The 24,784-nt window shown below is 36.7% G+C and overlaps 1 protein-coding gene across 4 annotated transcripts in view; it reads right to left on the bottom strand.

Annotated features, from left to right (window-relative positions):
* The window catches only part of CDIN1 (CDAN1 interacting nuclease 1), a 225,512-nt gene that overhangs the window by 164,312 nt on the left and 36,416 nt on the right, over nt 1-24,784 (bottom strand). For 2 of the 4 annotated variants that reach the window (XM_041743808.1, XM_041743807.1), the window contains exons 2-4: nt 8,847-8,892; nt 7,893-7,957; nt 599-659 (exon numbers count right to left, since the gene is read on the bottom strand). In XM_041743808.1, coding sequence (XP_041599742.1) covers nt 599-659; nt 7,893-7,957; nt 8,847-8,892 — 172 coding nt within the window. The remainder of the gene's footprint in view (nt 1-598; nt 660-7,892; nt 7,958-8,846; nt 8,893-24,784) is intronic. The other 2 variants (XM_041743811.1, XM_041743810.1) reach the window with 2 other exon arrangements.

Below are 24,784 nucleotides of genomic sequence, written 5' to 3' on the forward strand. Positions count from 1 at the left end.
CCTTTTTTAAATGTAAGACTATTATTTGTATCCCCGAACAGAAGCAGAGCAGAGTTAACAAATAAGTTCAATAAATCACTTTATACTTGGTGTTTCTAAGAACAGTATGCTTCTTGATATAAAGAGACTTTTCTACGAGGCATGCATTTTTATCATAATAAAAGTTTGGACGAAAAGATAAATCAAGTAAACATTACATTTCTAAGTATACAATTTCTCTCTTCATTGTTGTAATAGCATAGATTTTCTTGGCATATGTCTCTTAACACAGGTATTTCTCACACTAAATTAAGACAACACATCCAAAGATGAGCATGTCCTGAGCTGCTTGGTTGAAATTTCCCACAAAATAAGAAACCAAGAAGCTGTTTACACATTTGCCTTAAAAGGAGCAGACTAATTATGTTAACTGATTTATTAATATATGAAGTTCTTTGTCCAATTATTAAAACTACAAAGAGACCAGGGAGCAATTTAAATGTCTAATGTACCTCAAAATCTCTTTCTTTAAGGTTAATTATAATTCCAAGCAGAGTTACTCTAGACAGGCCCTGTAGGTTTTATGCAGGTTTAAATAAAATAATAACAATAACATTACCTCATTGGCCAGCTCCAGGAGCACTGGGGCAGTTCCATTTCTCCCCACTCCATTCAGGTACCTAGACAGACAAAGCCAAGTGGTAATGCAGTGACAAGAAAAGGCCAGCATAGACTTGTCAGCATCCCATGTGTATACACATTTCTCCTGGGCAAATGCCACGCTCAACTCTAGTAAAGTATGCTACTGTCATAGGGAAGCATTGAAGGGAAAAGGCAAACAAAAACAACTTACCTCAAACCCACTGGCAACTTACTAACTGAAGTTGGGGGCACAAGCTGTGAGCAAGTTGGTCTCCCTTGCTTTCGTCTTCTAACATGTAAAGTGAAGACGGAAGGGATTTTGAAAAGAACTAGCCCTATCACCCAGCTTTATCTGTACCACAAAGCACTTTATGGAGAGGAAATCAGTTTACTCTTATGGTTTGAAAAAAAGCATCCATGCATTCATCTCACCTTTTTATTTACTTCTGTTTCACAACACTGGTTGACATCTTATTAAGAAACAAATGGGACAGACTTGTCATCGGTGGGCCAACACACCTTGTCAGGCAACACAAGCCATCATCTTACCTGCCCTGCATTTCCATCATAACCTCCATCCCTCCTCGTTGCCTAACCCAGCTAAAAAAAAAAAAAAAAAAAACACCGAACCAAAAAAACCTCCCCAAATCCATCCCAGACATGGAAGCCAGAGTGATTTTTATTTTTCAGTAAAAATTTTAATGTGCCATTCTCCCGGAAACACTTTATAGCTCCACATTAAATCTTGAGATTCAATTATAACCACTTAATATTGCTTATCAATTTCTACATAATTTGGTTCCCAACTACTGTCCTCAGCCAGTCTTATCTGTAGTCACTGCTCTGCACTCCGACTTTCACCTGGAGAACTCATGATTCAGCTGACACCTAACTTTTCTCAAACCACCACAAGCCTGGGGAACGTGAGGTATCCCAAGGTACAATTGATGACCACCGTGTAACTCTCTCCATCACTTAACACAGCAGCGTACTGTGTCTGCCTAGTTACTCTCCATCTTAAACCCATTCCCCAGTGCAGGGCTGAATGCCTGATGATGATGGTAGAGGTAGAGGTATTTTATTCAATTTATTATGCCTAAAACAGCTCTCGGCTTACAATAGGTGATTACATTATACACATACGTATTTTTAAATAAATTACTGATATAATGACTTTTAAAAAATTTTTTCTAAGATTGATTGATTGATTGATTCATGAGAGATACACAGAGATAGAGGCAGAGACTTAGGCAGAGGGAGAAGCAGGCTCCCCACAGGAAGCCCAACACAGGACCTGATCCCGGATCCGGGGATCAGGCCCTGAGTCGAAGACAGACACTCAACTGCTGGGCCACCCAGGCGTCCCTGATTTAAAAACTTTCAAGAGCCACACTGGACAAGAGAATTCAACATGGACGTTTTCTCTAGAGTATGCTGTTTGAGTGAATAAATTAACAATACCTGTTTGATAGTAAAAATCAAAGTCAACAGGTGAGGTCTTCCATAGAACTACTACAAGCAGATACTAAATTATATTATTTCGTAAGTATATTTATGAAGATATATGATTTTTCTACAAACAAAGTAGAATAAAAGTAAATTATTCAAGGTAGGAAGTCTCAGGATCATTATAACCTCAAAGTAATTCTAATAAGTTCATTTTCCATATATCAGGGACTTTCTTGAAAAAACTGTTTAGGACTCTAATCGAGAAATAAGCACTTTCAGGAGAAAAGGGCAAGTGTGGTTTAGAGAAAGGTCCCTGGGAAACAGCTTAGCTTAGAATCTCACATCAACTCACAACAATTCCACCGCATGGCTAAGGCTGCTCAATAAATAGCCAATCGTTTCGGTCAAGTCTAACCAACTAATCCTGTGCTCACAGCCACCAAACATGCTCATCTGTTAAGGGTTCAGACTTTGGGTCAGATGAGTTAAACCTATATTGATATTAGGGTATCTTTACAACTTTCGACTCAATGTTCATTTATCACACAAATATTTTTGAGCTAACTTATACTGAGCCTATTCCAGGTTCTAAAGAGGCAGGAGGGAACAAACCTTCCATGGTTTCTGATGTCATATTCTAGTGGAGAGACAAACAATGAAAACACAGAGATACATACATAATATAATGATATATATGCTACCATAAAGCGTAAACTTAGATGAGGTAGTCAGAAAGCCCAACCCTAAGAAAGTGACACGTGGGTAGAGACTTGTAAGAAGGAAAGTGATGAGCATGGGAGGAAGAACATTCCCAGCAAGAGGACAGTAAGCACAAATATCAGGAATGGGCCTGGGGTTTGGGGTGTGTGAGGACCAGGAAAGGCTCTAGTGTGACCAGAGTAGAGCTTTGACAGCCACTGCCTATGCCAGAGAACCGTCATTTGGATTCAAAATGACATGGTTTCATGGAAATGTTGCATTAACCATGAACCAATGGAGAGCCTCTATGAAGTTTAAAGTAACAGGAGATGGTCTAACCATAACCTACTATACCTATATAGAAATATGTTCATACCTAATATAGTGGGAATTCCTAATTACTTGTTAAAAGCTGCCTAGTTGCCAAGAAACAAAACCCCAGGGTACTGATGAAACCCATCTATGCTCTCTTAGCTGGTGACGGTAAAGCTCTGAAATGGAACCCTACCTCCCAAGGTCTACTAAGGTGCCTTCCAAAGCTGAAGGGTAGACCTGCTTCTGAATATATTTATTCTCCAATTTATTTCCTAACTATATTCTGTAATACTTCAGGAGTGCCAGGGCAAAGAAATTAAGTGAAAATTAATTTGAAGTAGTAGTTTTCCTTTCTGGGAAATTTGTCTTCTATATAAGCGACTGATCAAGTTTATTCAAAATTTTAGCTATGCAATCAAAGGGGCATACTAATGACAAAGAAACATTCAGTAAGGACACAACTGGAAATTCCTAATGCTACCCTTCTCTGCATCCTCGAAAAATGTGCAAACTTGCTGTGCAGACTTTCCATACATTTACAATGATTTGTTTCTCTCTCATTTAGACTGGAAGCTCCGTGGGAGGGTTTTACATAAATGTATGCTGACCCTACATCCAACAGATCCTTAGCAAAGGTCTGAATTTTAAGTGAGATAAAAGGATGTGATTATGAACACTACATTAAGGTGACCTGGTCCATCTTCTAATATCTATTGATAAATTAAAACTACTTTGGACAGAAGCTATGTGTCATCTTCTAGCTTTGCCATAAGAGGACTAAGAAGTGTTTATCTTGTGGGTAAACCATCCTCAAAAGATCTTCATAGAAGGTCCATCTTATGTTTTCTTGAGTGTGAAAGATTCATTAGCATCTACGATTAAAAATAGTATGTGTTAATTTAAAAGATTTTAAAAAGTGTTTTATTTATTTGAGAGAGAGAGAGAGAGAGAGCTTGCACTTGAGAGAGTATGGAGGGGGTGGGGGCTGGCCATGGTGGAAGGGGAGGAGCAGACGGAGAAGACAACTCCTCGCTGAGCAGGGAGCCTTGCATAGGGGCCTCCAACCCAGGACCCTGGGATCATGACCTGAGCGGAAGGCAGATGCACAAATGACTGAGCTACCCAGGTGCCCCTGATTTAAAATACTAAAGGCAAAATTATTTGATCTTTATTATTTTCATAATAATTATAACGGTAGAACTTCAAAAACCTACCAAAAGTCTATGCTAAGCCTATAGGTGAATACTACCTTTGTTGATTCTACCTTTAAAATTTTTGGAGCCGATCCCCATGTATGTAGCTGTTTTCCCACTAAAACAGAGCAGCTGAGGATAGGTATCATGCCTTATTCACATTCATACACTTGATTCCTAGCACAGTAGATGGGACACAGTGAATGCAAAGTGAATTGTGCTAATTAAACAAAAGAGTGGTACAAATTTTCAGAAACTACTTTTGTCATGTAATGTCAATAACATATTTGAGCTGGCCTTTTTCCCATGTGAACATGTGAATGAAGTTCAATTGATCTGATTCCATAAAGCTAATAAAGCTGGCCCTCAAACAGTGTGTGTTGGAAGAAGGGAAAGATGGGAGTCAACATTTCTAAGCTTTGCTATTGATGGGGATTTAAAAATCTGGCCACTTGTGAACCTGTCTGTGTGTGTGCATACATGCCCATGTGCAATAGTCTGGATGGACCTAAGTAAATTTTACCAAGTATGTCTCCTTTATGGAAGTAAAATGCAATTAATGCAAGGAGAAAGAATAGAGCTGTTTTCAAAATGAACACTCAAGCTGTTATCAGTACGTACACAGTACGAAGAACTGAGGAAATTTCCTCAATAATTCAAAAGCTTGAGAAAGCATTTTCAGCTGATATTTGGATATTTTGAACTTTCATTTAAGCATGATGGAATCACAATATGTACTATATGGTCTATAAATACAGACTTTGAATTCTGAATTAGGATCATCTCAACACTAGCAAGAATGCAGACACACAGGAATTCTTAGACAGTGCTGGGAGGAAACCATTACCACCTTTCTAGACAGTAATTTCGCAACATATAATAAAATCCTTAAACGCTCATTATTTGCACCAGTAATTACACATTTACAGAAATCTTAAAAAACTAATCCAGAATGCAAATACTTATGTACCAAAATGTTTACCACAATACTATTTTTATATTACAGCATTGGAAACAATATGTTCAACAGAGTTATAATTCAGTTAATTATGGTACTTTCCATGTGATGAAGTAATCCAATCAATAAAATGTTTACAAAAAGCTTTCTACAAAGTAGTATTATGTCATACACATTTTTTTCCAAATATAAAATTCAGAATTCACAATGGTATATATAGTATGACCTCATCTATGTAAAAATGGATTGACAAAAGACCAGAATGAAAAACACCCCCGTCGTTATCTCTAGCTGCCACAATTACGGGTAATCATTCATTCCTTTCTACACCATCACAAATGTATTAATTTCTAGAATACTCAAGTATTACTTTTATAAAAGAAAAAGAATTAAAGAAAGTATTAACATTGTCAAATTGCTTTTAAATATGTTTTGATATAATACAATTTGCCTTTATTATCATCAGCTGGAAAACAAAACTCTCTTAAGGCCAATTTACCTTAGAGAATACAGGGACATTTAACTGGCTCATTTACAAGAGGCTGTGCGGTCAATCCATCTGAAAGTTAACAATATGGCCCATCTCCAAGCACAGAGGGCAGGGCAGAAAGCCAGTGAGCAGGGTGGTAAAGGAAGAAACTGGTGAGGCTGCTTTCTCTTTAGTCTGTCCATTACAGCCTAACTTCACATTTTTGCTTGGAATGCTGTGACTCCTTGAAACAACTGAGATTCTCACCTTTAAATAAATTCATAAATATATTTGTGGGAAGCCCAGGTGGCTCAGCAGTTTAGCGCCACCTTCGGCCCAGGGTGTGATCCTGGAGTTCTAGGATCGAGTCCCACATCGGGCTCCCTGCATGGAGCCTGCTTCTCCCTCTGCCCTGTGTCTCTCCCTCTGTGTCTCTCAAGAATAAATAAATAAAATCTTAAAAAATAATAATAATAAATAAATATATTTGTATATATTCTATATTCTCATTATTGCTCACTCAAATGTTCATCATTAAGTAACCAGATTTATAGGAAAGAATTTTATTTCCGGCTTGACCTACTCAGATAATCCAATAAGGTATGTTCATACTTTATTAAATATACTTTTAAATGAAACTAGATTTTAAAAAGCCATACTTAGAGATCTTAGAAATCATCTCATTAAAATGGCATTTAAACAATGAAAATGACTGTCAGAGGGCAGCCTGACAGCCTGCCTGTAAGTGGATCTCCAGATTTCTAGGAAATGTTCTATTTTCTATAGCTTACATTACCAAGGCTTTAAAGACTGGACAAAGAACCAAACTTTATATGATGGGCTAGGACAATAGTTTTTACAAACAAAAATGTACTTTTTGATGGGTAAGTAGCTTTTCAGTCTTTCTTTGGAGGGCCTGAGTTCCAAAGTGTTGCTGACTTCCTAACACCCTGTGAGCCATTCCTCATTTTTCACACATGATTTAAGTTATGACTTTAATTTAAATGTTGATGTCACTGAGATTATAATTCTTGAAAAAATCAATTCAAATTCTACAAAGACTTGTTTAAAGGGGAATTCTAGACACAAAAGTGGGCAAATGTGGTGTGTATACCTGTAACAGATGCTGAAGAGATCTCTTACCATACATGGTACAGTGTATACTTTCTTAAAAAGCTAACTTCAATAACTTTTCTTTTCAATAAACGCTTCTCAATTCTTAAAAAATGACTTTACAGAAACACGATACCAATATTTATTCTAGGCACTCATTTCATTCATAAAATTTTTGTGCATAAAAATCATTCATCTAAAATCAGTGGTGTCACTCTCATCACAGAAACGATGTGTCAATCTTAGGTGTAATAATTTAAGAGCATATTTCAGACAGTTTTCCTTTCCACTATATCCTTGAAATATTTAAGAAACCAACCAATTCTAATGCAAGCCATTACCATTTACAGTTATAAATTATTCAGTCATATTACCAAAGACAATAACATGTTTAGAATTTTTTTAAAAGAGCCATTTTAAAATTCTGTTTTAGAACAGAGGTTGAAAACTATTTATAGTAAATTAAGCTGAAGTCAAAAAATCTCCTGGACACTATGTTGTTGATTTATACCCAGACTTTTTTTTAAATACAAAACCCCATTTAAAATGTGACAGTTGTCTATTATTATATATCTCCGTATGTCCTTACTTGACATGTTTTTTTTCCCCTCATTTCAAAAATGGCAAACCCAATACCTATGACGCAACACAGAAGTGAGCCAAAACTCAATTTTGTCTTCTAATGTATTTTTCAACTTGTTGATATAAATAAGAAATAAAATTTGGCTTGAGAACTTTCACACATATACGTAGATACATGTGTCTATTAACATGCAGCTCCACAAGATATCCACTTACAGTAAGTTTAAAGTAGCCAACTGAGACTTCATAATTACTATAAGGATTTCTTACATGGTATGCACACACACAAACAATCAAGGCAGTCTCACCGTATTCTTTAAACATACCATTTGAGAAATCATTCAAAAATATACCTGGAGTCTTAAGCAAGACTTGTATCACAATGCCTTGAAATGTTACCATAGACAACTAATTTAGTGACCTAATTTATTCATAATTATTATTACAATTAATAGGTACTATGATACCCTCTAGTGGGGCAGGCAGGTCATACCTCTGATAATAAGTTTCAATCGCTTCTGAAGTATGATGTTTGGCATGTGTTCTTTTAATATGTTTCTGAAACAAAACAAAAAAAGATCTTTATGTTGTGTCACACATCAGGTTCAAGAACAGAATGACATATTTCTTCATCCCAATATCTAGCACACTGGGCAAGGTGAATAAAAGAGTTTGGGGATTTAGGTGGGTGATAGGTCTTTTTTCCTTCTATTCAATGAATCCATGCATTTCAATCTCTACTGCATGGCAGAGATGTCTTCAGACTGCACAAGGTACAGTGTATGTTTAAAAGCCAACAGGGTCGTAGCAATTGAATCTAAATAAGTTTGCTTAGGGTTGCAGAGGGCAAAGGAAAACTTGTTCCCTCTTTCAACCTTTGTATTAATTTTCCCTCGATTCAATTCCATCTAAGTCCTCTGCACTCTAGTTTTACAACCCAATTGCCATTTTTAACCAGGAAGAACATTGCTTAAAAACAACTTATTTGAAAACTACAAAAAGTAATTCCATAGAGACTTGCCACTTGACTGACACCTGTCATCTCATGATAAATGACTCCATTTTCTGCCTCTCTTGCCTTCTGCCACTCCAGCAATGGTCATTTATCATCATCTCTGTCAGCAATGGAAAGCAGCACTGACAGTGCAAGTCAGCAAACATTTAGCACATGGAACGACGCAACACAGGGAAATTATTATTGTCAGAATAATAATGGTTTAGCATAATTTATTACAGGTCCACCAAATAAGCAAAGGCTAGATGTTATTAGACAGATGGATGGGTAGGCTTGGCAGGCCTCCACTGAGACGCAGGCGGTGCTTGATGTGGAAAGGAGAACATCCTCCAACCCAATCAGAGAGCTGGCAGTTCAATTACAAAGAAATAAAGGGACATTCATCATTCAATTAGGCACCTGTCAACCCTCACAAAGGAGAAAACTTCTAACCTGGTACTCCTGGGAGAAGATGCTCAGCAGAGTGGCCTGCGATTGACTGGAACAAATAAAAGAAGGACAAAGTTAATTACTGGAGTGCACGGCAAAGAAACAAAAGAGAAAGGAGCTTCAAAGGTAGGCCTGCTGCCCTGTAATCTAACAGAACATGAAAACAAGTGTGGAAAAGTTGTTCCAGATGAACACCTCAAACAAAGGCTTCCTGCTGCTAGGTCAAGGAGACAGAGAAAGGGAAGGGGGAAAATATGGATGGTCTTAGAGCAAATGCTCATACGATTTGGACATTTTGTAACTTTAGAATGATTCTAAATCATGTCTGTAGTGCACAGTTATGTTAAAACAGATCAAAAGGAGGTAAGGTTTATTTCCCTTTATAAATGGTAAGAGTCAAACCCTATAAACAGTGGAGGACATGCGGTTCACTTTCTGGCAACAGTCTAAATTTACTTTGTTGGTGGACAGGTATCATCTTCTGCAGCTAGCACAGAGTCAGGTGTAAAAAACTTTGGTCTTCACTAGAAGTATAACCAAGAGACCACTGGGACATTCCTACTGACACCAACGGGCTTTGAAAATGGAAGCTTTCACAGTAAAAAGCTGAGGTCCTGGGAGTGTGTCATTCCCAAGGACTGCCATGAGCCTTATTCATCTAAGACTACATGCAATGTCAAACACCTGGCAGGGAAGCAACTTGGAAAACACTCTTCCCAAGTGGGACTTTTCCTCTCACAATTGGAATTTTTTTTTCTCTAAAAAGCAATCAATATCCTACTGCTACTCTTTTTGATTGCCCTCTGTAGATATATCTACCTTATCACACATCTCAAGAACAATTAATTATTTCTGATATATTTTCCTACTAAATGCTATCTGAACAAATTACAGCATTAATAATTCAACTTTTATGGTACACCAAAGCACTAGGAATAATTAAGATTTTTCTATGCGTGAATGAAACCTCTTAAGCTCATCACAGGTAATTTGGAGAGTGTGAAATACAAACAATGACACCATATTTCTTTACTCGCTGCCACAATGTTGTCATCTTCTGCACACTGTCAAAGGTTTGGCCTTGAACCCCTTTCCATTCTCATCAGACTACAAAAAAAACAGGTTAAAAAAACCACAAACACTGTAAATGTTCAGCAAGGAAAACCAATCATTACTAAAGAACTGCTTCAATAACTCAAATGCACTGAAACTGAATAAAAAATTATAAACTTGTTATAGTCTATTTTTTTTCAGTTTCCCTTTAAAAATAGAAACCACCTTTGAAAGAGCCAATTTTACATGTAAAAATCTTCCTATTATTCCTGGCTTGCCTGAACTTCATAAGAAATGATATAACCCAGTAGCATTTTCTGACAACCAGCTTCTGAAAAAAAAGAAGTGGCAAGATTAAGCCGAGATCTTTATAAACTACTGAATAAGTCAATATGTTAGATATTTATGTGCAATAAATAGACCCTCTCCTCATTGTACAGCAAAATATATTTAGGTTAGCCATTTGATGATAGGCAAAACATCAGTCTCTAAGTGTCAGAAAATATGATGGAAATAAATATGCTTGTAATGGGCAAGTTGGGGACCAATGACTAATGAAGAGGGAACAAAACTGTGAATAAAACAAAAGCGTAAGCATGGAGGCCCAGAATGGGAAAAGTAAGAGATAGCTGGGGAAGTAAGTCCAGGAATAATCAGTTTCATAGTGAGAAGCTGGTTAGGAATTGAGGAAACTGTAAAAATGGAGGATGAGATAATGTCTTTAGCTAGGAAATGGTCTTTCAACTGCTTAGAATTCAATTCAGTGGAAACTGTGGACATTGCCTATGGAGTAACCCATTTTCTCAATGGCCAATGGGGTTAAAGAGAAGATTCCAGGAGGAGATAAAACTGGCCTAGATATAAAGAGAGCCAATAAGGGGCACCTGGGTGGCTTGGTTGGTTAAACATCTGCCTTCAGCTCAGGTCATGATTTTAGGGTCCTGGGATCCAGCTCCTGTCGGGCCCCCTGCTCAGTGGGGGCCTGCTTCTCCCTCTCCCTCTGCTGCTCCCCTGCTTGTGCTCTCTCTCTCTCTCAACTAAACAATCTTTAAAAAAGAGAGAGAGAAAGAGAGAACAAACGACATACTTAGCATAGTAAAAAGGACAGACAGACCTGGGTATAAAATACTTTGGGTTTGGTTGACTAGATGGAGCTGTAGAGAGCTGAATGTCCTCTGCCAGGTTACTTGCCAACCAAGCTATGTGTTCCTTTATGTGCTGAGCTTACAGAATAATGTAATAAGACTCACACCTTAAAGAGCAGTAAAGTATTAGTACAACCAAGACACTGACTCCAGTGTATATCATTTGTTACTCTCCTCTGGAGTATTAATTCAGAGAAGATATTCCAAATGGAAAGAGGCAAGTGAAGATTAGAGCAATCACAATCTTCAAGTGTACAGCAGTGAAGAGCTTACCACGTCTGCTCTTCCCCCTCCCAGCGTTTGATTTGACTAGCTAAGAGTGCATAAGTTATGGTGTAAATTCAACAATTACCAGGTTCGCAAGGAATATGGTTTTTAGCCAGAGGGGAGAAAAAGATACTGCATAACCATAAAGTCTGTTTTGAACACCACAGTCAATCAGTCGGCAGTATTCTCTAAGCATCTATAATGTCCTGAGGTCAAGGGTAGGGGGAAATATGCCACCAAAATAAAAATAAAGAAAAAAAAAAAACTAAGTAACCGACTTAGAGGAGACTTTCAACATGTATGTGCAACTGAAAAAGCAAAAATTACAACACTGTCAAGTACCAATGTATTCTTTAGGAATCTAGTGAAGCAAATCACACTCTAAATCCTCACATATTTCAAGACTGCATTGGCTTTGGAGCCTATCTGTGTCGCTTAGCATATACGTGTTTTAGATTTACATGTTCAAAATTATGGTCACTTATTTTGAGCAAATGCCCAAGATCTATTATTAAAACCTCCTAAAAAATCACTTTTGTCTTTTTTTCCCATACTACTCTCCCAGGTGAAGCACCTTACCCTGCAACTTTCTGAGAAAAGAAGAGCAAGCCAGTAGACCCCCAGAATGGCTATGTAAAACCTTGCCCAAGTCATGTGAGTGGCTACACAGAGCAGCAGTAGTCATATTGTAGCAGTGGGCAAACAAGAATGAGGTCAGAGCCAACACAAAGAGGATGGCAACATAGAAGATGGAAAGAGCTCGGGCCTTGAGAGCATTGTTGAGCTGCTCAACCAACCATGAGTTCAACCGACTATGCTCCGTACTTCTCCTGAGTAATCATATGTACTTCCTTTTTTTTTAATCTTCAAAAAGAAGAAATAAACCCACTCAGGTTTCTATGTGTCCTGGATATAGGAGGCATGATAGAGGGAGGCTGAGAAAACATACTCTATCATGATGACATGGGTATGGGATGCAATACTTGGAAAGGATTGTCCATTTCTGTACTTTCTAATTCTCTTCTTAGCTGGCAGCTATATATTTGGCTTCCTTAAAATTGTTCCTCTGCCTATCATTTTGTCACCAAATTGCTGTGAGATCATCAATTAGGGTGAGGGGGGATTTTTCCCTATAGATTTTAAATATTGATGGGGTACTATTTACTCTCATTTTATATTGCATCCAGGGCTCTTCAAATGCCAGGTATATGAAAGGGGATATACCAGTTCCTCATTCAATATTTAACTCAACATGTCCCCAAATGCATCCAGCTAAGATCTCAGTAACCTGAAGGATATTACAGAAAACGAACACCAGAGGGTCTCCTGAGTGCTACAGAGACTAAGAGCAAACAGAATTCGGCACAGTCTTAGTTGCCACATAACTTTCATATAAGGACATATAAGGTCCTTATGTTCCCAGGTGGAGATTTAAAAAAAAAAAATAGAATCTTGGGATGCCTGGGGTGGCTCAGTGGTTGAGCATCTGCCTTTGGCTCAGGGTGTGACCCCAGAGTCCCGGGATCAAGTCCCACATCAGGCTCCTTACATGGAGCTTGCTTCTTCTCCCTCTGCCTGCCTCTCTCTGCCTCTCTGTCTCTCATGAATAAATAAATAAAATCATTTAAAAAATAAAAAATAATAAAAATCTATCTTAAAAAAATTTTTTTTAAATAGAATCTTAAGGAAGAAGATATCACACATTTTACGTTCTTCCTCTTCTCAAGTACGCAACTTCTGAAAAAAGACCGTAAGATAGTAAATATCATTACTGACTTTCCGAGCACCTTTTGGTAGAGAATCTGGGAAGCTTAAATGTCTACACTTTACTGAGCTCAAAATTCTCTGAGCAAAATAGGTATTATTTCTGAACTCAGAAAGTAGTAAAACAATTAAAGGGAGATGAAGCCAGGTCCTCTTATGAAGCAACATACTTGGAGACCTCACGGTTACAAGGTAAAACCTCCTTAAGTCTGTGAAAGAAAGAACACAATGGAACATTGGCTCTACACGGTTAGTGATTCAGAGTACTCATCAAGGAAGATCTCCTATGATAGCAATGCATCTACCCTCGCTAGCTCCCACCTTCCTACACACCTACACACAAATTTGAAATGGAGAGCCCCCCGCACACACACACTAAAATCAAGATGAAATTCAATAAGACAGCAAGACTTGGTACCAGAAAAAATACCACTAACTTTTTCCCCCCTCAGGAAAACATAATGCAAAATGCAAAGAATCTGGAGAGAGATTACTGATGCTCTAATACTAAAGGCAGGGGAGGGAGCAGACAAGAGGAGAAAAATAGTTAAATTCAAGAAATAGAGAAATATGTATGCATTCTACCCACCCCCCGTTTCCTCTCTTCCCAATTTTTAACTTCATATCAAGGTGGCAGTCTAGAATTCATGCCCAACCATGGCAAATATTCCCACAAATGACTGTACATATGGCACCATCAAGCTTAGCAATAATCAATTATCAAAAAGAAAATTTAGAAAGGCTGTAGTTGTTATATGTATGAAAAAAGAGTGGTTACTGTCCCAGACTCTTAACAACCTTGCTGGTAATCTGAAGTCAACTATAAAACAACTCTACACCAAGAGCTAAAATTTAAATGTGCTAGGCACTATACTGGGCACTTTTGTTTTACCCCCACAACAGCCCTTTGAGGTAGGTACTATTATCTTCCTTATTTTAAAGACATGGAAATGAAGGAAGGGAAGTTAGATAATACAACTGCTTATTTGTAGAGTGGGGAATTAAAATCCAGGTTCAATTCCCAAGCCCAGACTCTTCATCTCAGTGCTCATCTGCCTTACCCACATTTCCCAGAAATCAGTTCTACAAATCACGTGTACTGATAACCCTGCTTGAGTATTAACATGGTATCACACTATGCTCCAGACAACCCTTCAAGGTAGGCACTCTTGCGTTTTTAATAGAAAATTGAAGCCATGGATATTTCAACCAAATTCCACGGCCTTAGACAATATTCTACTTTTTTAAAAAAAACAAATTGCGGTTTTCCTTTAACTAGCTATATAAAAATGCTGCTCTTCCTTGAGTGGAAAGATAAAGGAATTTCAAGAAACAGTCTAGGATTAAAAAATTGTTGGGTAATTTCCATTGTTCCTGCTGCAGCTAAGGTATATGTCGTTAATAACCACAGCATTGCCTGAAGATCCTCTATGTAACTACATATATGCTTTAGCTTAAAATGCTATTTACTGCACATAAAGCAGCTTTAAATCCTTCCCTGAATAACACTGTATAAATAATCTAGTCTTCTCTATAGAAGACAACACCCTCTACAGGTGTTAATTTTATTAAATAATATTTAATGAAGAGGGTTTCCTAGTTATAAAACAGTATATATTCTGTGTAAAATGAAGAGATATCCACTGTTAGCATTCTGGCATATATGCTTCCTGTGTTTTTACTCTGTGTCCACTGTGAGTGTGTACGTGTGTGTGTATCTATACACACATAAACATTTTAAAAATTTTGTTTTTAACATACTTTTTTGTTTTTAACATACTTTTGTAACATACTTTTTTTTAACATACGTTCATTATGTAAGGTGTTAACAATGATCTACGCCATTACATCATCTTACTCTTTTTAAACTATTTTTATTGGAAATAAGACACTATAAGGAAAAAAATAGAGAACAAAGGTATAGCCAATGAATATACAGAAACCAAAACCAGATAGAGCCATTAGGTGAACAAATAGAAGACTGCTGGCACCCCCAATACCACACTATTTGATCACCAAACTTTTCCTCTCACAAATGAACCTGATGTTTATGTTAATCCCTTTCTTACTTTTCTTTACAGTTTTACCACCCAAATAAGGATCACTAAGTTGTGTGGGTGTGCTGTGCCTGTGTGCAAACTTTGCATGAATGGAACCACACAGCATTCTCTTTTGTATCTGGCCACTTTCATGGGACATGTCCGTGAAAGTCATCCATGTTAATTTAAGTGCAGTTAAATCTTTTTCGCTGTTCTGTAGTGTATTCTATTAAGTATATACCACATTTATCTATTTTATTGTTGATGGACATGGGAAGTGTTTTTCGTTTTTTGCTAATGAAAATAATGCTGCAGTGAACAATCTTGCATACCTTTTGGTGCACAAGTGCACACATTTCTAATGAGTAGAAATGTAGGAGTGAAATTTTGGGTCATCTGACATGCGCATCTCTGGCATCAGTAGATACTGTCAAACAATTATTCGATATGTTTGTAACAATTTTAAACTCCTACCAACTCCAAAGGAGAGTCCCCACTGGTGACCATCCTGGTCACCTAGCTTAGTGCTTAGTCTGTAGCTTGTCTTTTCATTTTCTTCACGTTATGTTTTGAAGTGCAGAAGCTTTCCATTTTGATGAAATTCAATTTATCTATTCTTTATTTTGATTACTTACACTTTCTTTTTAAAGATTATTTATTTATTTATTCATGAGAGACACAGAGAGAGAGTCAGAGACACAGGCAGAGGGAGAAGCACACTCGCTTGCTCCCTTGCTTCTCCAGGGAGCCTGATACGGGACTCGATCCTGGACCCCACGATCATGCCCCGAGCTGAAGGCAGATGCTCAACCACTGAACCACCCAGCAATTACTGATTACTCACACCTTCTGTGTGTCTCTTTTAAGAAATCTTTGCCCATCTACAGTTATGAAGATATTTTCATAGATTTTCTCTTAGAAGCTTAATAGTGTCAGCTCTTACATTGAGGCCTATGATTTATCTTGGATTAAATCTATATTGATAGGAGAAGCTGCAGAGTTGGGTTTTTTTTTTTTTTCAATTTTCATACAAATATCTAATTGACCACACACCATGTGCCCACCCTATTATCACTGTTGCCTTTGAGAAAACCAAATATCTGAACGTCGTCCATTTTGGGACTTTCTAATCTGTTCCACTGATTGATATATTTATCTTTACACAGATACTATATTGTTTTGATGACTGTAGCTAAACAATGTACTTTTAATGTAATTACTGATATTTTTAGGATTAAATCAATCATCTTACTAAATGCTGTCTTACCCACTACACATTCCCTGTCTCCTTTCTTGTCTTAGTTTCAGTTGTTTTAATACTTATTCTTCATTATTTGAACATTGGCAATTTGGAAGTGGTACATTCTTTACAAGTTATGCTATTCTTTTAATGATTATCATACATAATTACATGCCTCCTCAAATGATCAAGATTTCTGTTTTCCAGCAATTTAAAAAAATATTTTATTTATTTGAGAGAGAGAGAGAGAGAGCAGAAGCAAGGAGGAGAGGCAAAGGGAGAAGCAGACTCCCCACTGAGCAGGGAGCCTGACTGGAGGCTCAATTCCAGGACCCTGTGATCATGACCCTGAGCCAAAGGCAGATTCTTAACCAACTGAGCCACCTAAGCACCTCAATCAAAATTTATTAATTAGTGATTAACTGCTGCCTGGAAAATATAGAAACTTCACAACACTATCTACAATTCTCTATTCCTAAAACAAGATATTATGGGCACTGTTTTAATTCTGCATACATCTGGGGATCCCTGGGTGGCGCAGCGGTTTGGCGCGTGCCTTTGGCCCAGGGCGCAATCCTGGAGAGCCGGGATCGAGTCCCACGTCGGGCTCCCGGTGCATGGAGCCTGCTTCTCCCTCTACCTGTGTCTCTGCCTCTCTCTCTCTCTGTGTGTGACTATCATAAATAAATAAAAATTTAAAAAATAAAAATCACAAGACACTGCTATTATTTTACAGTGTTCATTCAGATATACCAACACATGTACCGTATCACTGTGGTATATCTGTTCATTCAGATATACCAACACATGTACCGTATCACTGCCCTTCATTCCTTCTTTCTCCACTCTTGCATCTGGAATAACTTTCTTTTAATAAATGCATCTGTACCAATGTGTAGGTAATGTCAAATTTTGGTTCTTTTAATGCTAATATTGTCTTATTTCTCTACATGGTTTCAGGATTTTTTTTTTTTTACCCTTTGTTTTTAGGATGTTTAACTATAGTATTTAGTAAACTCCTGCTTAGAATCTGTTGGACTTCTTAAATATGTGGCTGGATATCACTCATCATTTTGGGAATACTCTTTATTATTATTTCTTTAAGCACTGCTTTAGCACTCTCTCTCCTCCTGAAACATCAAATAAGTGTACTGAGTCCCCCTTACTACTTCCTCCATCTCTTACTCTCTTCAAATGTTCCACCTTTTTGTTATTCTTTGTTATTCTTTTATATTCTAGGTATTTTCTTCTGTTGTATCTTCCAGTTTACTAATTCTCTCTTCAACGAGGTCTAATTTACTGCTGAAACCATCCAAATTCAGTTTTTATATTTTCCACTTGTAGATTTTCTATTTGATTATTTTCCAATCAAGTTCCCTATAACATGCTACAACTTTCTTTTTTAACCTCTTGAATGAAGTACATTTATTAAAATTCTGTTAGTATTCCAATAAGTAGAGACTCTTTAAGTCTATTTCTACAGTTTCTACTAGCTCTCATTCATGTTTTCATGTCTACTTATGTGACTGAGTATCCCTCACCAGATGTCATTCTACTTGAAAAACTGCTTTATAAATAATTTAAAGACTAAAATGATGTTATCTTTCTCCAGAGATAATTCTGATTTGATTTTAGGAGCAATAAAAGTGTAGAATCAGCTTACTTCAATTTCAGGTATCAATTCTGGGGACCAATGAAGTGAATGAACCTCAAGCTGACATGTAAAGCTGTTTTACTTTCAGTTCACATTTACTCCTAAGCTATGGCCCTTTAGGGTCCTATCTCAAAGCCTGGGACATTTACATGAACACCTACCTTTGGTGGCCTGTGATCTTTAAATCTTGTCTTCTAGCCCTATAAAGTAGTCAAAGGTTCTGTTCAGGACTTGACTATATCTCATGCAAGGGTAATTAAACTAGAGTCTAATGATTAAAAAGTCCCCTAAATGTTCCTATTTTCAGAAATTAAAAAATGCATTTCTGAAAGAAGAAATTATGATGGCAATAACAAAAATACATAAAAGTGAGCAATCATAGTGGTGGTATAAACAGCTGTAAGAAATTTTTGCACAAATTAGATATTAAGGAGAAAAGAAAAGGGAACTGATTTTATTTTAGGAGATTCTAGCAAACTGGATATTACAGCTAACAAAATTTAAAAAGAAAAGAAATGAAAGATTCAAGAAGGAAGACTCGAAGAGGAGTTGGATAAACTGATCTTTAAGACTTTTCTGTTCTAAGTCTGCCCTATTCTAAATATTCTAAGTTAGAGTCTTAAGTATCTAGACTTCTTTCCTTTCTAATTAAATTTAGATACTAACTTTTTAGAATGAGTCATAAAATAAATCAGACAAATAAGAAGCCTGGGTGACAAATACTCAATTTCTTGTGCTAAACCAAATGTCTGGTCATTTTTCCCTAAAGCAATCCCAGTAAGTTCAACGCAACATATAAATAATAGATACATTTCTAAGAGGTGTTTATCAATTCTTCCTACAATGATTTCTTCTGATTTTTCCCTTATTTAATAAATCAGATTCAACTACATTATAAATGCTCAAATTAACTTTGTGGTAATTTTATTATGATTGTAGAGAGTGAGAGAGAGGTAGAGAGACAGAGAGAGAGAAAACAGATAATGATAGATGAATAACAATAGCCTGTATGTAGATATTTACAATCTTTCCCTTGTTGGTTAAAATTCAACTTATTCCCAATTCTACAGAAGAGTATTAGCTAGTATATCTTTCATCACTTTCTTCATTTACTTCAATAAGCCAGCATTATTTCCCATCTTCGTAAGACAAAACCTGCCTACCTTTCAAACTACTGTCCATCACTGATTCTCTTCATGACCTAGGGTCTTTATCCAGAAACCCTTTGTTTCTATAAATTCTATTCAGCCTCCAACCCACAGCAATATCACTTCTGCCCTCATTGCTTAACTGAAACAAAGGCCACCATATCCCAAAGACATGTTTTTGTCCTAGCTGACCTCATGGCAACATTTTGCACCTACTATCCATCTTTTCTTAAAATCTTTCCTCCCATGAATTCCAGGGCACTAATTTCTAATAACTTTTACTCTTACCCTGCTAGCCATCTATCTTTCTCTTCCTCCCTGCAGTTTTGTAGGGACATCTCTTCAACCTTCTTTGCACCTCACATGCTCATGCAAGTAAAGCCACACCCTGCTGTGTTCCCAGTAACTACTTCCAAAACTCCCAAATATATTATTTCCACCCTCCATCTCTACTCAGAATCAGTCCCAAGTTTTGAGCACCTTATGGGACTTTTCACTTATTTGGCTACAAGTACCTTAAATTTACCACCACTCCCTTCCAGAAAGGAATTTCAGATCCAACCTCCTTTAAATCAATTATTACTATAAACACAAACACTTGAGCTAGAAATCTCTGGATCACTCTAGATTCCTTCCTTTCCCTCACCCCTGAAACATCTAACAAGTCACCAAGTCTTGTTGATCATTGAAAGTTGTTTACATCTGTCCCTACTCCCCTCAACTGCTAAATAGCTTCCTGATTTGCTTCCCTTGCTACAGGGCTTTACAACCTTTAATCCAACCTCCAATTTACCAACAACACTTCTAAAATACACATCTAATTACATTACCCATTGGGCCTGAAAATCCCAGGAGGTGTCAACTATCTATACAATGAAGTTTAAACTCTTCAGCAAAGCACTCTTTAGGCCCCTTCTTTCTAGCCTCTCACACTCTTTCCCACCTTCAAATCCCGAAACAGTTTACAGCCTAATCTTACCATATCACTATAAATTACCATATTCTTTCCAGAGTCTAGACTGTTCTTCTTTATTCTATTTGGGAGAACTTTTACTCCTTAGAGTAATAAGTGGACTCAGGATACTCCTGCAGAACATATTATCACTATTAAATCAAGTTATTTTAGTGAAAGGAGTATCTCAAGAGATGAGATATCATAGGATTTCTAACCTAACCCTCTCATTTTAGAAGCAATAAAAGTAAAGGTAATAGAGATGAAATGATTTACTCAATGTTACAGAAAGTGTTATTTTTCATCAGTTACAGATAAATCAAGGAAAAAATAAGTTGTGCTACAAGCGACACTTAATGGAGTAATAGTGTGTTGAAGTCATTTTAACAGATGGGAATACCACATAGTTTTGTTATTTCAGTAATCATAATGTACCTATGCCCCATGTGCATAGGCTAAACCATAAATACAAATAAAAAAGTAAAACATGCTAGACCACATGTTATATGCCCAGGAGATCCCAAATCCACAAAGTTCACACTTCTTACCACCAAATGATGTGATGAATGGGAAATCAACATTATGAATTTTTCCCTCTATGACAGTTCTTTGTTTCTAGTACAAACGCAAAATTTTAAATGCGACCCTACAATATGGAAAGTGATTGTTTCTCCAGGTAATGTGTCATTTTCCCTGATTTAGGACCATTTTTCAGTCCTTCAGAATATTAGTTTTCTCTTAGACATTTCTGGTAGACATCTTCATGTGTTCCACAATTATTTTCTAAAAAATGGAGAGCATCGAAAGCTGTACTGTCAAGGGAGCACCAATAGGAACAATTGCTTTTATTCTGGAAATGCTTAAAGTCTAGTTGTGAAAATCACTTAATATTTCTAAGTCTTAGTTTCCCCATCTGTACATAGATTTATGACTTTAGAAAGCATTTTCATCTTAAAAGTTCTAGGATTTTTATCAATTCTACAACTTTAAAATTTCCTCTACTTACAGCCCTAAAATGTTTAAGTATAGTTCATCAAAAAACTGTGCCTTAGTCCTAATAATAATGACTTGTAATCATGTTGACACTGGACATTTCTTTGTGGGCCTAACATAACAGGTCTATTCTAGGTCAGTAACTAGAGTGATTAAACTGTTTATTAAGACTTCTAAGCATTTAAAGTAATCAGACCACAGGGTGAGAACATGAAGGAAAATAATTAACTCCTTTCATTTACCTGTGATTATAAGGTACCACGTCCCCCAGTAGAGGTTAAATAATCACCTCTCGGGTCTAACACAACTATTTTACCATTGAAATCCCAGTCTCCCCCAAATTACCTTATTTTTTTTTTTTTGATACAAACTGAAGACAGATGTTTAATAAAAGAGCCACCAGAATCTTAACCTGAAAAGTTGATTTTTAACAAAATATATTTTTACGTGTAAAAATATATGCATATATAACAATATTCAACCTAACAATTATTCAAGTGGCAAAAGAGGGGTTTTATTGGTTGTTCTTGGGTTTTTTTGTTTTTTTGGTTTGGGTTTTTGTATTTTTAGGAGATCTCTTGCTTGAACTAAATTATCCCAGGAAGAGACAAGCAGGCCCTGAAGAACTAAAAGGGCCCCACTTCTTTTTAGGAACTTCAAATTGAACGATTGGTTTGGCTCTTAAGATTTTTATCATGGTGGCTAATGTCGTGGGAAATAAAGGTAATTCTTAAAATCAGTTTGGTTTCACAAGGGAATTTGTCAAAAGAGTTCAAAATACAAAATGAGATACCAAAAAACCAATAATATCAATTTGTATTACAGTGACAAAAATGACTTCTCTGAAAAACCACCCTCAGCACAATTCAGTAAGTAATCTATGATATTATTACCATGAATAGGATGAGGTCACTGTTACCACTAGCCAATAATGGTTACCTTTCTATACCGCCATATCACTTTTGGCTTTTCTTCTGCAAAAGCCTCAGACCTAAAGCAACACCAAATACTAATGCTAACTTTTTCTCAGTCATGTACACTGCTAAAAAGAATACGGATTCTGATCCACTTCAAATAGTTTTCTTGGGATCCCTGGGTGGCGCAGCGGTTTGGCGCCTGCCTTTGGCCCAGGGCGCGATCCTGGAGATCCGGGATCGAATCCCACATCAGGCTCCCGGTGCATGGAGCCTGCTTCTCCCTCCGCCTGCGTCTCTGCCTCTCTCTCTCTCTGTGACTATCATAAATAAATAAAAAAATTTAAAAAAAAAAAAAAACAAACAAATAGTTTTCTTTTTTTTTTTTTAATATTTATTTATTTATTTATGATAGACAGAGAGAGAGAGAGAGAAGCAGAGGAGGAGGGAGAAGCAGGCTCCATGCACCGGGAGCCCGACGCGGGACCCGATCCCAGGACTCCAGGATCGCGCCCTGGGCCAAAGGCAGGCGCCAAACCGCTGAGCCACCCAGGGATCCCCTCAAATAGTTTTCTTAAAAGAGCTGCTTATCAAAACCAAATAAATTCATTTTCCTTTCTCAAGCATTTATCTTAAAAATAAAATGAATGAATGAACATCTTGAGGCTCATCTAATCCTTTGACCATAAAGCTACTAGTCTGTATTTAATAAACATAATTGCTTCTGTAACCTTTCCACAGAGTAAAAAAGTTTAGACTATCGTTAAAACCATTTAAACATTTTTTAATTCTTTTTCTGTACAGGAGTATGTGTTCTGCACTCCCAATCCTTCTTAATTTAGTAGGTCACAGAGACCTTATATAAAATTAGTAAAAATGATTGGCTACATTCACTTTATAATTGTTTTGATTTATAAAAATCACCCTATCATCTTTACCACTTTCTTCCTAAACACATTTTCAGTTATATTAATATAATGGTATTCACAATTTCATGCTCTTTCCTTGTTTTTTATCCCCTACTCTCAACCTCTAGTTACCAAACTGATGCTTTTCATTTAAGAATTTAACAAAGAAATGCAGGAATTTGCAAAAAAGTAACTTCCTTAGAACTTAGTGCTTTTACATAGCCTCACTAGTGATCTTATGAGTTCAAGCAAACTATCTGAAGCTTTAGATGCTGTATTTTCCCTACTGCATTAGTTTGAAAAAAAAAATGTAGATTTTCAGACTTCTCTAAAAACATCATCATCATGATGATATGGACTATAATTAGTCTACAACCACTTCACTTTAATAATAAATGCTGAGAATATTAAAACAACAAATGGAATGCCTTAAGATGCATTAAGCTCTTCTCTTATTAAACACAAAATTTTAACTCTTAACCACAAACCTTTTATTCTTAATTCACGATCAAATCCTTCTGGCAGTTAATCTCAGCACTTAATGTCATTCACTCCAATAAAGCCAATTTTAAATGGCTGTAAATGCCTTCCCTACTTCTCTGTGTGTCTTCACAGAAACTAGAAGACGAACAGAGATGATGGAGTTCAGTTACTATGACTATGCACAACACAATTACGCTTCTTATACACTAACTTCTGCTATAATATCCTATTTTGTAACTTTTCCCCATTTCTGTTGAACTCCATCAGTCTAATAAAGTGCAGATGCTCAACAAATACCTACTATCTTGGTGATCACGTGATGATGGATGATGACAAAGATACAATGAGGGTGAAGAGCTTCGTAGGTATCATGCTCTGTATTATTTAATTATCAACACTAAAATAACAGAAATAGTAGTATTTCAGAAACTGAGGGGCAGGGGTAAAGTATCTTAACCAAATCAATGAAACCAGCATGTGAACATAGCTACTTTGGCCTCAAACCCTATGTTCTTAATATGGCATCCAAGAAATAAAATTACTTTCAAGAACCAGTGGACTAACATCATATAATTCTTAGTTGCAAAACAACCTAGTTTCAACAACAATAAAAAGGATCCTACATCACAAGCTTCCACCTTTTCTCCATAAAGTTCAACTCAGCAGATACGAATTCATCACCCAGTAAAGTTACTGTGCAACTAGTGGCTTTAAATGAATATATCTTTAGCTATAATTTGAAATGAAAAAATTACATGTAAAGCTATATTAACACTATGTTTATAATTAAGCTTTAAGTAAGCATATGTTTAAGGTCTATAAAAGAAGACATAATTGTAAAAAAATGTATACGAGTTTAAAGTTACAGGTGATTTATTTTCTTATGGTTTTAATCTTATTTATATAAGAAATAAAAATTCAGAGGGGGAAACATACTTTTTTCTTGATATGTATATAATATCCTAAAAATGTGACTGGGCTTCATGTATGTTCCAAAATATACCATCCAACCAAACTATAGCAAATATCCCTTATCCTACAGAATTGCCACTTATATTATATAAGATTCTTCTCAAATCTCAATGTGCCCAGTGCCTGAGCAGTGCCAAAGAATTATGTGCCTCAATATTTAGAAAAGCCTGATTTTGATATAAGAAGCCTAAATTCTCCTTTCAGGCACAAAAATGACCTCCAGAGGAAAGAGGAACTCCCTTCCCAGATCAGAGGAAACCAGAAAGACTGCCTTCTCTGACACAAATGCTAAGGTAACTCAAGACAGCACCCACCTGGGGAAGTGCTTGCTGTACCTGGTTCCTTCTAGAGCTACATGACCTCATCCTGGGGTCTACCCACAACTTCCAGACCCAAACTAACATCAAGG

The sequence above is a fragment of the Vulpes lagopus genome, chromosome 2 (genome assembly GCF_018345385.1).
Source record: "Vulpes lagopus strain Blue_001 chromosome 2, ASM1834538v1, whole genome shotgun sequence".
NCBI lineage: Eukaryota > Metazoa > Chordata > Mammalia > Carnivora > Canidae > Vulpes > Vulpes lagopus.